This window comes from Heliangelus exortis, chromosome 2 (assembly GCF_036169615.1).
Source record: "Heliangelus exortis chromosome 2, bHelExo1.hap1, whole genome shotgun sequence".
NCBI classification, from domain to species: Eukaryota; Metazoa; Chordata; class Aves; order Apodiformes; family Trochilidae; genus Heliangelus; species Heliangelus exortis.
Genome location: NC_092423.1, coordinates 69,566,345 through 69,579,470, shown reverse-complemented (window position 1 = coordinate 69,579,470; position 13,126 = coordinate 69,566,345). Strand labels below are relative to the sequence as shown.

Here is a 13,126-nt window from a genome sequence, read left to right as displayed (position 1 = left end):
GTGTGTGGTTAGTTTTTTAAGCAATACTTTGTGGCATGGCATCCGTCGTTCTGCACAGCTAGGTGAATTATCAGTTACTTGTGCAACCATATTCTTTGTGTTCCAAATGTAAAGCTTGATTTGACTTTTGTATTTTAATTAAGTTGCTCTATTTTACTCCCTATCGGTTTTTCTGTAGCTTTGGGTGGAATGAATGTCCCCTGCTCCCCTCCTCTGTTAGGCAAAGTCTTTATCCACAGCTTCTGCTGTTGGATTTGAATTTGTTTGGCAGTAAAATTACTGCTTTCTTGGGGCACCTATTTTTGTATTAGATGGCGCTGCCCTGTGGGCATTAAAGTTTCAGTCTTTTAGCTTCAAGCAACAGTGATGTTCCTATGGATCCACACAGGCAGACATCAGTAGCCTAAATGGTAGTGCTCATTAGAGCAGAGCAAGGCTTGAGGGTGACTATGCCAAGTTTTAGCTTGTTCAGCCCGCAGGAAGATTCAAGAAGGCTGCCTTTAAAGATAAGGGCAAGACTTGGCACAGGGTAGGTGTAGGTGAGAGAATGTCAGTGGGCAGGCCATGTGGTAGGTGTCGTCTATCTTCCCATAGACAGTCTGAGAACAACAGCAGACTGATTGGGACAAATGAGCTGTCATACAAGCAGGAGTAATAGCAAGTTGAAGTAACAGTGTGCAGCACTTGTCACTGACATAGTTTGATTGGTACTGATCTGAAATACTGAGATTAGAAGACAGGATCAATTCTGCTTTTCTGGAGCCCTAATTAACGACTAATTCCTTAATCTTTTTTTTTTTTTTTTTTTTTTTTTTAATATATTATTATTTTTTAAATTAAGAATTTCAGTATAGATTAGTGAGGAAAATGAGGGACTTATAGCATGGTGGGGAAGCTACTTGGAGTTAACATAGGCTTGGGTTTGTTTATCCAGGGCAGTGCTCTTCCAGAGTTTCACCAGAAGAATTTCTGGTATTCTTCCAGAAATTTCAACTGGTTTTAGCTTAAGTGTGATTACCTCTTGTCTAAGTTTGCAGAAGATGTAGTGTATTTGAATGACTCAGATCCGTGCTGGGATGTTTAAGGTTTGATAGGGCAATTTGATATGGGTAAACACTGCAAATTAGAATGATCAAATTATGCCTCTTCCCATTTATCTCCTAAAAAGTGTGGTCCTGTAAGAGCAGAGATGAGAGATGCTTGTCTTTGTGTTGCCATTGTTAATGATGGTTTCTATAGAGTAGAATCTTCTTAACAGATTAGATTAATAGACATTGAGACATTTAAAGTCACTTAAAAGATTTGGTCTAATTGGCAGTCTTGCTAATAATCTCAATTATTATAAATATCTATTTAATTGCAATACAGACAAGAGAACTTCACTCTTTCCAAAGCTCTACTCAGGCTGAAGCAGGGTCTTTGAGGGGTTTCATCCAGGTTGCATCTGTTTGCATCATGTGTGAGCATACTATCTTTGCTGTGGAGTTTGGATTGAACAGGGTGGGATGTAGAGAGCAGGAACTGTATTATGGGGAAGCTATTGAAGCTGTTCAAATCATGATCTTAAGGATGCTTAGAGGAGATGTGGAAGAACAAAGGTGTTGGGTCAGCATGCAGTACATCACTCACCCCCTTTCACAGTCACCATCGAGTCAATAGGAACTCAGTTGTAATCAATTAGTTACTGTTGAGGATGAACTTTTGATGTCCAGGTCCTGTAGAGGAGACCGTTACCATTAATTGGTACTTCTGTGACTATTGCAGATCTCCTAATGTATTGCAAGGCTGTGTTCTGCTCCCTATGATCCCAACTAGTATCCTCCCACCCATGAAATAAACCTGTAGTGAAGCTGATACTGAGTTACCTGTTTGCGTGATTTTGAAGCTGTTTCATTTGCGGCTCTGTGGCCTGTAGCTTGAAAACTTGCTGGTAAAGTCTTAGGATGACTTGAGTGAAAAAGGTAAAGATTTTCCATGATTAAGCCCTTGCTTTTTTGTCTGTTTCAGGAAAGCCCCACAGCATTGGCAACTCTGAACGGATTCAGCTCTCAGGAATGTACAATGTTCGAAAAGGGAAAATACATTTGCCAGTCAACAGATGGACAAGACGCCAAGCTATCCTTTGTGGAACATGCCTAATTGTCTCATCAGTAAAAGAAAGCCAGACTGGAAAGATGCATGTCCTCCCTTTAATTGGTGGAAAAGTAAGATTTCATTGTATGCATTTGATTGCTTAACCCCTATATCTTTATGCTGAGGTTATATTCAATTACTGATAGCTCCTAGCCCCTCAAAAGTTTGTTTCGGTAATGGGGTTATCAGACTATATATAAATGACTTTGGTTATGGTCAGTCGTATTTAACCATTTCTAAGGACTGCATTAAAAAAAGAAAAGCAAGAGAAACTCATAGTTCCCTTTTCATGTGTGCTGTGTTAAATGTTTTATATGTGCAGTACTACACAACTGAAGCTTATATGCAGATCTGTTGTGTATGATCTGTACTGTGCCTCTTCATCCAGTTCTTACCTGTGCTAGGTTACTCTAAGATCTGAAAATTAGCCAGTAAGGGCATGGGATTATTTTCAACATAGAACTTTTCTTGAGTATTCAGCATTTTATTAGTAGTGGTCTAACATAAGCTAACAGCAACAAACATTTTTACTTGTAAAAAGCTAAAACTGGACTTTTTTTCCAGTTGGCTGTATCTAAATGCAGGAGGTTGAGTCAGAACACAAGATTTATTTTTTTTTTTTACTGGGAGGGTGACTGAGCACTAGCATAGGTTGCCCAGAGCATTTATGGGGCTTCCCTGTTTGGAGGTATTCAAGATCTGTCTGTTCGTAGTCCTTGGGCTACTAGATATTGATGACTCTGCAGGTAACCTGCAGAGGTCCCTTCTCACCTCAACCATTTTGTGCATCTTCGAAACGTCAGTGAAGATTGTAAGATTACAACAGTAATATTTCATCTTAAATAATATTTCAGAACCCTACTATTGGCTTGATTAGCCAAGATAATGGGCAGAGGATCACTCGCTTGAGTATGAATTCTCAACTGAAATAATACTCTTTAACCTTGCATATACTGCTAAGTTTGATTCTTAAGTCATTGGGAGAGAAACAAGGAAGAGGAGAACTAAGCTGAGAAAAATGTACTGAGGGCTTCTGCTGACAAAGCTTGGGAGGAGGATGCTTGGCACAGAACTAAGTGTTTTTTAAATTATCACTCAAAAAATATTCTTCCTCAACCCCATAAATACTCTGCACTTCCTGGTTTGCAAAGGCTTTCCAGAATGTGGTGCTGAGACATTGGGACCATAAGTTGTGTGGGACTTATCGTGTATGGTAGCAGAATGATATATTCTGGGTGTTTTTTAGCAAGTTTAGAAATGCCAAAGAATTTAATTGGGCAGTAAGAGAAGCATTTTGTTAAGCCTGCTTTTAATAACTAGGAATATAAATTGTACTTTTTAGGTTGTATAAAAACAGCCTTAAACGCATTTCACTGGGAAGCCTTTTATGGTAATCAGTTTCTTAAAATGTTGATGTTCTTGGTGGTTTTCTCGCTTGGTTCCTTTGTCCTTCTGGTCTCACTCCTTGCTTGTGTAGAATTTATGAATATTTGACAGCCACAATCCATCTTGAGTGCTTGAGAGTGTTAGTCCAACTCTACTTGAAGAACTCTTTTGGGCACACTTTAACTTTGCCCTGGGGAGTTCTGCAGAGGCTTTTGATTCTTGTTCACTAACAGTTTTTGTGTGTCTACTGTAGGTGGAAGAAGTGAAAAAGCACCAGCACTGTTTAGCATTTAGCTCCTCGGGACCTCAAAGCCAGACCTACTACATTTGTTTTGATAACTTCACTGAATATTTGCGATGGCTTCGACAAGCATCAAAGGTGAGAATAGTGCTAATTCCTGCCTGAATGGGATGTTTGTAGAGTTCCCTCCAGTTCTATCTTCTCCATATAGCAATATAGTACCTCTTATGCGTTCAGTATCATAAACTGCTACTGTTAGTGGTGCACAAAAAACCCTCTATTTGGAAGCTCTCAATAACAATAGGCTGTAGGGAGATGCATTTTTCTGCACTTGTGCTGTGACTTCTTTCTACCTGGCTGTGGGTAAGCAGGGTGCTATGCTGGACTTTCTTCTTTTTCTTACTTTGATCCAGCTGGATGGATAGAGTGAAATTGTTAGAACAAAAAGGATGAGAAGAAAACTGTTCAAAAATTTTTGTTGTGGTGTTAATAAAATATAAAATAGCATTGGATTTTTTTGATTCCTTGCTTACACAGAGCCTAAAGATTAAATGGCTAGAATTAAGGACATTTTTTTCCTCCTTGGAAACGTTGAATCTCTCCTCACATCTATAAATATTTGATTATTTATCTAGTAAGCAAACTTTATTTTTTGTAAGTAAATTTTAAAATTACTGAAACCTTCTTTAGCAAAATCTTATTCTGTACTTAGAGCACAATTTATTATGCGAGTTTAGGTCCTACATTTTTACTTCTCTGTTGCACTTGGTGTTGTTGAAAGGTTCTTGCAATTACCTGTTTTATCGCTTAATCCCTGTCATTTATTTGATAAATCCTCACTAAAGTAATGTATGTATCCTGAATCACCGATTCCTTATTTTTATTTTTACTACACAAATTCTTTTGCTGTGCTGTCATCACACTCTTTGGTTTTCTAGTTGAGCCTAATCTATCCATTAATTTTAGACTTGATGAGGCTGTCTCTTCATGCTCTTCACTATGTTAAACGAATTTGGGTTTATGTAGTACTACTTAGATATATTTATGGCACACTAGAACTGTTCTATCTTTTTAGATTGCAATAATGAATTATCCAGCTATTGCCAGTGCTACAGCCTGGGCTGCTGTGGGGCTTTTTAAGAGGTTTGATTATTATGTCAAACTTTCCTTGAGAGGTAACTATGGCACCTCCCAACACATGCATCATTTAAAGGATCCTTTATGTTTTTTGCTAGTAAATTTAACAATTCTCTTTAAAGAAGCTGTTCTGGTATCCCTGCTCAGGTCTGTTAAGCCTCAAGGTAAAAATCCCCAAGATGTGTTTCATGAGACAGTGAGGCATGGTCTGTCAAGTTTTTTAGTTGTTGCCGCTTTGTGGCTCTCTCTGGGAGAGTAGTGCCCTTTCATCTCCAGAGGCTTTGACATCAGATAAATGAAAAGCAAATCTAATGAGTGAGAAAAACAGTGGAAAACAATGAACTTTAGAAGTAGAGATAAATGGCCAGAAAGCCCCTCTGAATTACTGGCAGTGTAAGCCTGTTCTGTGCCATGCTGTGCTTCTCTCTTTCTCTCTAGTTCACCCAAATGACTAACAGCATTGGGATGATAGCCAGCATGAGAACATATCCCCATGAACTCATGACATCCTCCCTTTTTCCTTATGTAAGAGTAGAAAGAAAATACATAGTTTGAAGTGTCTTTTCAGGCTTCCAGAACAGAAAAAACTCACTATGCTATCTTTTTTTGTTGGTAAAACATGCTTTGAGGGAAAAATACTTCATTTCCCTAACACTTCACCTTTCAGCCCCCCAAAAATGCAGCTCATTCTGCATCATCTGAACCATTCTGGATTCATGGATTTTGAAACAGCACTTTGACACTTAAAGTTGCTTTTTTTAATGCTTGGGGTTTGTATCCGTAGACTGAAAGAGAGACCAAGCGTGATTGTATTGGCAGTTGTGTGGGAATTACTCTGCAGTAGCACTGTTTCTGAAGAACAGAAACAGAGAAACTAGTAATGCTGCAAAAGTATCTCAAATGTCCTCCAGCTGATGCTCTTCATGTCCAAGTGCTTAATTGTGTTCAGCAATGTCCCTGATTTATGTGTATAAAGAAATGAGGAAAAAAATTCAGCTCGGTAGTTCAGGCAAGCTAGCATTCTCACACAGGAAAAAAAACCCCAACATTTATATCAGGTACTCTGCCTCAGGTGTTTGGAAGCTGTTCATGTTCAAATAAGTTGAAATATTCTTGCTAACTAAGAAAATACCATGTAAAGCATGATGTTTCTCAAGGCAAGCAAATTTAGGGGGATGTTATGGCTCTTGTAACTTTGAGCTTTTCTTATGGGCTGGGCATTGGGATGCTTACAGATTTTTGAATTATTGTGAATAATATTAAGACTGTATTTTAAATACAGATTATATTAAATGGTGTTTGTTTTGAAACTTAAATTTAGTGATTTTTTTTGCAGTCCTTCATGCTCTCCTGATGGTTGCTGATGGAGGCTGAGGCTTCTGATAGTTACAAGTGTAATGAAAGCTTTAACTATAAATTTTAATGCACAAGAACATCCTTGGTAAACTATTTCAGTAAAATAGCTCAATTCAGTTTTTAACTATGAAAAAAGACTTCATGTCTGTCTTCTGCCTACTTCAAAAGAGCTAGAAGTTGATGTTATTTTAACTTTCAAATAACAAGCTTAATCTTGAAAGGAGACTTTGCAAAAAATGCTTGCTCTGCAGTCTTTCTCCCCACAGAATATTGGCAATGTTGGCTTTTTAGTGGTTTTCCAGAACGAGACAAATCCTAAGGCATCACTCCTGCAATAAATATTTGTATGCTAGAGAAGTTTTGAATTAATGTTTGCAGAGACATGGACTCCATTTAATTAAAAATGAGCATCACTTCTGCATAATCTGATTTATTCTAATAATGAAATCTGTCTTAGAGAAGACAGCTCTTGTGCTCTGCTCCAGTAAATTTTTGGAAAGGGGTTGTGACTGAGTGTTAGGATTGGTGTTCTTGCATGTGTATGTCCTAAAGTGAACAGAACTCCTGTTTTCAGGATGGACTGGAATTACTGCAAAAATACTGACCTAAATACTGAACTTCATGACATACTTTTTCCAAATAGGTCAATTTTAGATATGCTGATTTAGCTTCAAACAGAATATTTTTAAAAGCTGGAAATGTGACTTGTTCGTTAATATTGATACTCTTGTACCACAGTGCATTTCTTTCCTTTTGCTTTCCAAATACTGGAGTCCTAATTAAAGAAGCTGAAAATGAAAACAACAACAAATTTGGTCCTTTGTGATCTAATATGTTCATTCTGATGCCAAGTGTTGAAAAATAAGCTTATGCAACTGGGAGGGGGAGTGCAGGGGGAAGAAAGGGACATCTTCACGGCTTTAAAGAATTTTGTCTGCATAAAGTTGGCATGATGTTCTGGAACCCACACAATTATCTGCAGAGCAATTCTGATCTGTTACTGTTTACTACTTGAATGTCAAATGCAGAAGGATGGGCTAAGAATGTGTGGTTAACAGTGAAGAGGACATAAGGAGGGCTTTCCTTGTTTGCCACTTCGAAAGCCTAAAAAGCTATACCCTTAATGTAGCATGAGAGGGTAGTTTTATGGTGTTACCAAGTAATGAAACTTGCTTTTCGTGAGGTTTATGTTTGGGGTGTGGTGGCAGGCTCCTGCTGTTGACACTTCTAGTAGCTAAACTTGAAGATTTTTCAACATATGAAATCGCTGTTTAAGTGTTGACTGCTGCACAACTTATGACATGGATGATTTAAGTGAAGTAAAAAGGGTTATCGGTCCTCCATGTTCCAAGGCATACAATTAAAATGGAGTGTTAAAGTCTGCCTCAGAAATTCAGTATTGAAGAACCTAAGGACATATTACAGAATTTTATCTTGTTGGAAATAGCATGCATCACTAGGCATTTTGAGATAGGTTATCTCACCCTGCCAAACTTCATCCCTCTTGGCTTCAGAAGAGCAGGAAGTATGTCAACAGCTTCATGCAGCAATTATTTCCTGCTCTGGTGCTTGGTTCAACAGGGCAGGTAAGGGAAGAGAGGATGAGAGACAAGGGCTGTGAATAATCCATGACTGCCTCATGAAAACTGCTTGTGCATGGCCACACTCTCCATGTAGATAGAGATGTACGGACGCACAGTCGTCTGTGTCCATTCTGTTGACTGCTTCCCAGGCTTAGTTGCACAACTGTGGGTATAATGTCAGTATGTTTAATGGGGAATAAGCTGTTGTGTGGAGCTTAGGTGCCAGGGTGGATTTACACCGATATACATAAGAGGTTTCCTGTTTAAAATATGAGGAGTATTGCAAAACAGATCCTTGATTTAAAAACTGTGAAACAGAGTTTCTCCGGTGTGCCTTTGTATTTTTCCTTCCCTGTTTCAGTCACCTTTGTCTTCAAGTCTGCAGTAGAGATGTGTGATGTTCCAAATGACCCTGGCCTGATGTGAAGAAAAAAAAATTACGATGTCAGTGTACATTGTGTTTTAAAAGTGCTAAAAATAGCAAATTCAAGGGAGAAGGACATGTTGCCATATTGGTCTTATTCCTTTCATGTCGGTGAGAATGCTCTCTTCCTACATTTATTTGCTCCATGAAACTAGCAGAAAATTAGGTTTTAATTCTATGTTTACTGTACAAGTAAGAAATGCAGGAGCCTCTGTAGCAGCAGTTTCCATCTTTCCTCAACTTGTGTAGGGACCTACCTGAAGCAGCAGTGCAAAATCAACTTTTTAGCTTTTTTCTCTGAAGTCACTTAGTTCTGATCAGATGCCTTAGTCTTGTAGCTATTCTTTTAGTACAAGTTTGACAGTTGTGTTCAGAGACTATGTTGTGAAGTGAGGAGGGTGTAGCTAGTCTATGACTATAGTCACAATTTTTATGTCTGCTGGTCTGACTGCACAGAAGCTTGGTGTTACAGACCATGTCTATATAAACAAATTCTATGTAATTTTTAAATTAATTTGTGAACTTGATTAGAGTTCTGCAAATATATTTCCAAAATAGGAGACCAAGATGACTGGCTTTTGCAAGTGTTTTACAGAACCAGTGCTGAGGAAATGCAGCGAGAACTGCTAGAGATGTACTCACCTCTAAGCTGTGCTTAAGCTAGTGAAAGACTATCAACTGCAGGACTGCTTTTTCCTTCAGCACAAAAGATTGCACTCATTAATTAAAATGACAGGTAGTGAGGCACACCCACTTGTGTCTGTAGCTTCAGCTTCATTTCAGATACTAAGGTCTTAATTTGCCTTATCAGACATGATCAACCAGGAGAAAGACTAAAGCAGAGATTCCAGCTTCAGTGTGGAACAGACTTTGCAGAGCCTTTTGATACAAAGGAAGCTTGAAGCCTCTAGTCTTACAGTTAAAGTAGCCCTACATGGTATTGTCTTGGCTTGCCCACTAGCTGATATTTCTGTTTTGCATGTGTTTCTAGATACTATAATGAGTTACAATGTCTATACAGTGTTCAAAATTAGTGGGATTTTTACTACCAAATTTCAGTTTTCTGTGGAGATAAGAATAGGCTTTTCTAATGCTTAATGGTCAGAACCAGCTCAGAATGCCTTTTTCCAAAGTCTTGATCACAGAGTGGTGCCAGTGGCAAATATAGTGAAAAATCAAATGCAAGGATAAAGTAGGTTGTTTGGAATGTTACTCTTTATAGTGCTGCCAATTCATGTTTTAGGGTCACTGAATGCAGTATCTCCTCTCCAGGTGTCTGTTTAGTCCCCTAAGCCATGGGTAATCTGGAGAAAAACTGTACAGAACTCTGCTTTAGTTTCCATGAGAACTGAATTTCTGGATGAGTATTCTTTACCTTTGTCTATTGATTATTACCTTTGGTAATTCTACAGGGAACTGTTCTGTGCAACAAACACAGTGTTAGCAGTTAGGAGTTTGACATTTTTTTACAGCTTTGTACTCTTAGTCCATGTGTTTCAATATGTCTTTATGATTCTAGGCTACCATGTTTGTGTGTGTGTTGGGGACAGTTTGAAGGCTGGGGATGTGCTGGTCATTGAGGAGGTTACTATGGAGTAGCTGGTTTGCTTCTTACACCAGTAGCACTTGGAGGCTTGAAAATGAGTCTCTATACTGGTATGACCGAAAAATAAGGTTAGTATAGTTGCCAACATCAGTAGCATCTTTTGAAAACAGCCTTTAACAAAATCCAGGTCTCTACAAAACTCTTGGGTTTTTTGGTTTTTTTTTTTTTTTTTTTTGAGGATAACAACTACCTAGGTTTCTTTGCATTTGGGAGACTAGCAAGTGCCATTACCCTGTTTTCAACTGCTTATTCAGAGTCTAGTGAAGAGAAAACAACTCAAACTTTTTTTGAGCTGATCCTTACAGGAAACATGATGCCTCTAAAGTTTAGTACAAGGAAACCATTTTTTCCTCTAGTACCATAAAATGACAATATTGAGATAATGCTTTCTCTAAAAATAGATCCCTAAAAATAAATCCACAGCTTCCTTTTGGCAGTGATCACAAGTACTTGAAAATAAACAAACCTCTGGTTTCCATGTGGAGCTTCCTTTTTTTTTTTGTGTATGTGTGAAATATTCAATATTTGGGACCTTTGCTCTGCAGTCATATCTGGTCATTCTTGCCGTGGGTGTCTTCTTGTCTCAAGGCTGAAAGAAGATCAAGCAAAACAAACTTGAACCCATTTTGTTTCTCTTTTGATGGTAACATTTGAAGGTATTCCTGATTTTGTCCCTTTTGTTGTTACAGGTTAGTTGATGTTGTAGAAGTGGACTTCTGAGTGTGTTTCAGTGTAGTTTCTCTCAATGGTTCAGGAGGGAAGCTTAGTTTTTTAGAAGTGTTTTGGCTCTGCTGGTTAGTTTTCCATGTCAGAACAGTTCAGCTGATTCCAAAGTAGTGTAATTGGTGACTTCAAGCTTTTCTCTTAATCTCTGTTGTAGAGAAACTATAGCTTCACTGTTTTAATTTTTTTCTTGCTGAAATTTTGAGAGTCTGTGGGCCTCGTTTTGAACTTGCTGCCTTCAGTTAATAATAGAGTAGTTATTGAAGAATTGCAGCCAAGAGTGAGAAGAGAAAACTAGGTATCGCCCACACATCTGGAACAGCTTTCAAAACTTGAAAGCTTCTGAAGCCTCTAAATCAGGTTCTGATATTATTGAAGCTGAATTTGTGCAGCTCTTGTAATCATCACCACGTCTTACAGCTAGAAGCTCAGTGAGGTGTCACAAATATTACTTTCTAAGGTATGTTCAGGAGGCTCCCAAAATGTTTTCAGTAATCTCTGTGGGGTTGAGGGCTGGGAGTGAGAGGGGGAATTTAACTTTGTACTTAATGAATCTCAGGGGAATGAAATGTCTGCAGTGAGCAGATCCTGTGAGACTGGAGAGGGTTGCAGCACTGACATATTTATTGCACAGTACTTTCATACCTATATAAGGTGATAACCAAGTTTTTCTTGAAACTGGATGGCTCTAACACTGAAAGCCTTTCTAAGCAAAGTCTAGCAGGGGAGAGGAATCATCGGTAAAAATTAATTTTAGGGACATTTCATCTCCTTAGGCTTCTTCTGTAGTCAGTAAAGGAGGAGGAAGGTCTTCAGGGAGAACAGGGAATGGAGTGCTGGAGACCATTTCTTGGCACTGGGCCATTAGAGCTATATTTGTGATTGGTTTAGAGTACAAACACTTGGGTTGGAAGGACTTTGAGTTACTGTGAAACAGTGGCATGAAAAGAGTTCATCTCATTGTAGAACAAATCGATATGATGCAGAGAACTTGAGTCAGAAATGGCAGACCTAGTGTAACCTCTTATTTTAATTAAACAAAACTCCACACCCCTCTCTATGTGGGACTGTGGAGACTAAGACAACTGAGCATCTACTGTGAATCTCACTGCCAAGAGTGAAATCTGTAGTAAATGCTGAAGCGAAGTAACTGCTGGAGGGCTGCTCATTGCAGAGTCTGCTTGCTGGCAGTACAGCAGCTTGTCTGGTAAAAAATCAATTGTAAGAAGAAAAGGAGTATTTCTCAATTTTTAGGAGACTGTCACTTGTTTTGTAGTATTTAGAGGTAATGTGGTTTTAGTAAAACAGTCTTAATATTCTTTGCTCCACTGAATGGAAATTCACATGTCGGAATTGTAAGTAGCTTGATGCTACAGCTAATTAACTCCAAGTTGCATCTTAAGCCTTGTCCTTGCAGGGATCTTATCAATGTGAACATCCCTGTGTGATTACTACCAATGTAACAGTGTTGATATTACTCTCTGTGTGATATTGGTACCAGTACCTGATCTTTAACAGAAGAGCTCTCTTCCTCCCGGAGGAGCAAAAATACTTCTATTCTGGCAATGACTTCAGGTAGTTCCAAACATTTCCAAATGTCAGGTGATGAATGTAACTTTTTTTGACAAATTTCAAGATTTTGATGCTAAACCTGGAACAGTCTTTCAGGTCTATGAAATGTCTTCTGGACTTCTATTGTGAAGGGCAAAGGAGCACTACTTCCGCTCTATTACCTCCACGCTTTCCCCTCCCACCATGTATTTGCTACTGTTGTTTTCACTTAAGTTGTCACAGCTTTGCACAAGGGCCAAAAGTAAAAGCAAGCTATTTCTGCATGCTACAGAAGCCTTTGTTCAGAGCTAAGGAGAGGAGAGCAGAGACAAGTTAAATCACCTTCCTGCCCCTGAGTCTTGCTGGCATGAGGTGTTTGTACCAGAGGCTTTTGGCTGCATTTCCTGCAGAGGAGAGAGGGGGCAAGAAGCGTGTGCCCTTCATCCTAATAGGCAATTACAGCTCTTACCTACAGCATTGCCTGTTGGGTTCCTGAGTCTGAGTGATGTGCTTTCAAGCCTCTGCTGAGCTTTATCTTTCCTTTGCAAGGCCCTTAGCCTGAGTTAGTGCATATCTCATTTAACATTTGTAAGAAAGCAAAAAAGGATAGGCTAGAAAAGCTATTACCTTTTCACCCTTTGGACTTCACTCATTTAAAAAGCTGTCATTGAAAACCAAAAATACATGGCTTTAAAGAACAAGAAATTTTTTCAGTTCTTCCCCCCCAACCTTCTTTCATTAAGGTTTTTGGTGTTGGCTGTTTCACTGGCCTGAATGTTTCCTGAGCTCTTGGCTGTGGCTGAGGGCAGTGATGTGTTTCCTGGCTACGGAGTCCAGCTCAGCAGAGGGAGGCTTCTCCACCGAGCAGGGCTTTGATGTTCAAATAGAAAAGAGGATTAGAATTTGAAGCAAGGTTAGTTCTGAAATCAGGAGAACCTGTTTGCTCTAAGCAGTTAGTTTAGATCTTGCAAGTGTCTGTATCACTG

General features: G+C 38.9%; 1 protein-coding gene across 1 annotated transcript in view; it reads left to right on the top strand.

Moving 5' to 3' along the window:
- PHLPP1 (PH domain and leucine rich repeat protein phosphatase 1) overlaps positions 1-13,126 on the top strand; it is a 136,260-nt gene that overhangs the window by 71,904 nt on the left and 51,230 nt on the right. Inside the window, exons 2-3 of the mRNA XM_071736602.1 lie at positions 2,008-2,204; positions 3,773-3,898. Of these exons, the coding sequence (XP_071592703.1) occupies positions 2,008-2,204; positions 3,773-3,898 (323 nt within the window). The remainder of the gene's footprint in view (positions 1-2,007; positions 2,205-3,772; positions 3,899-13,126) is intronic.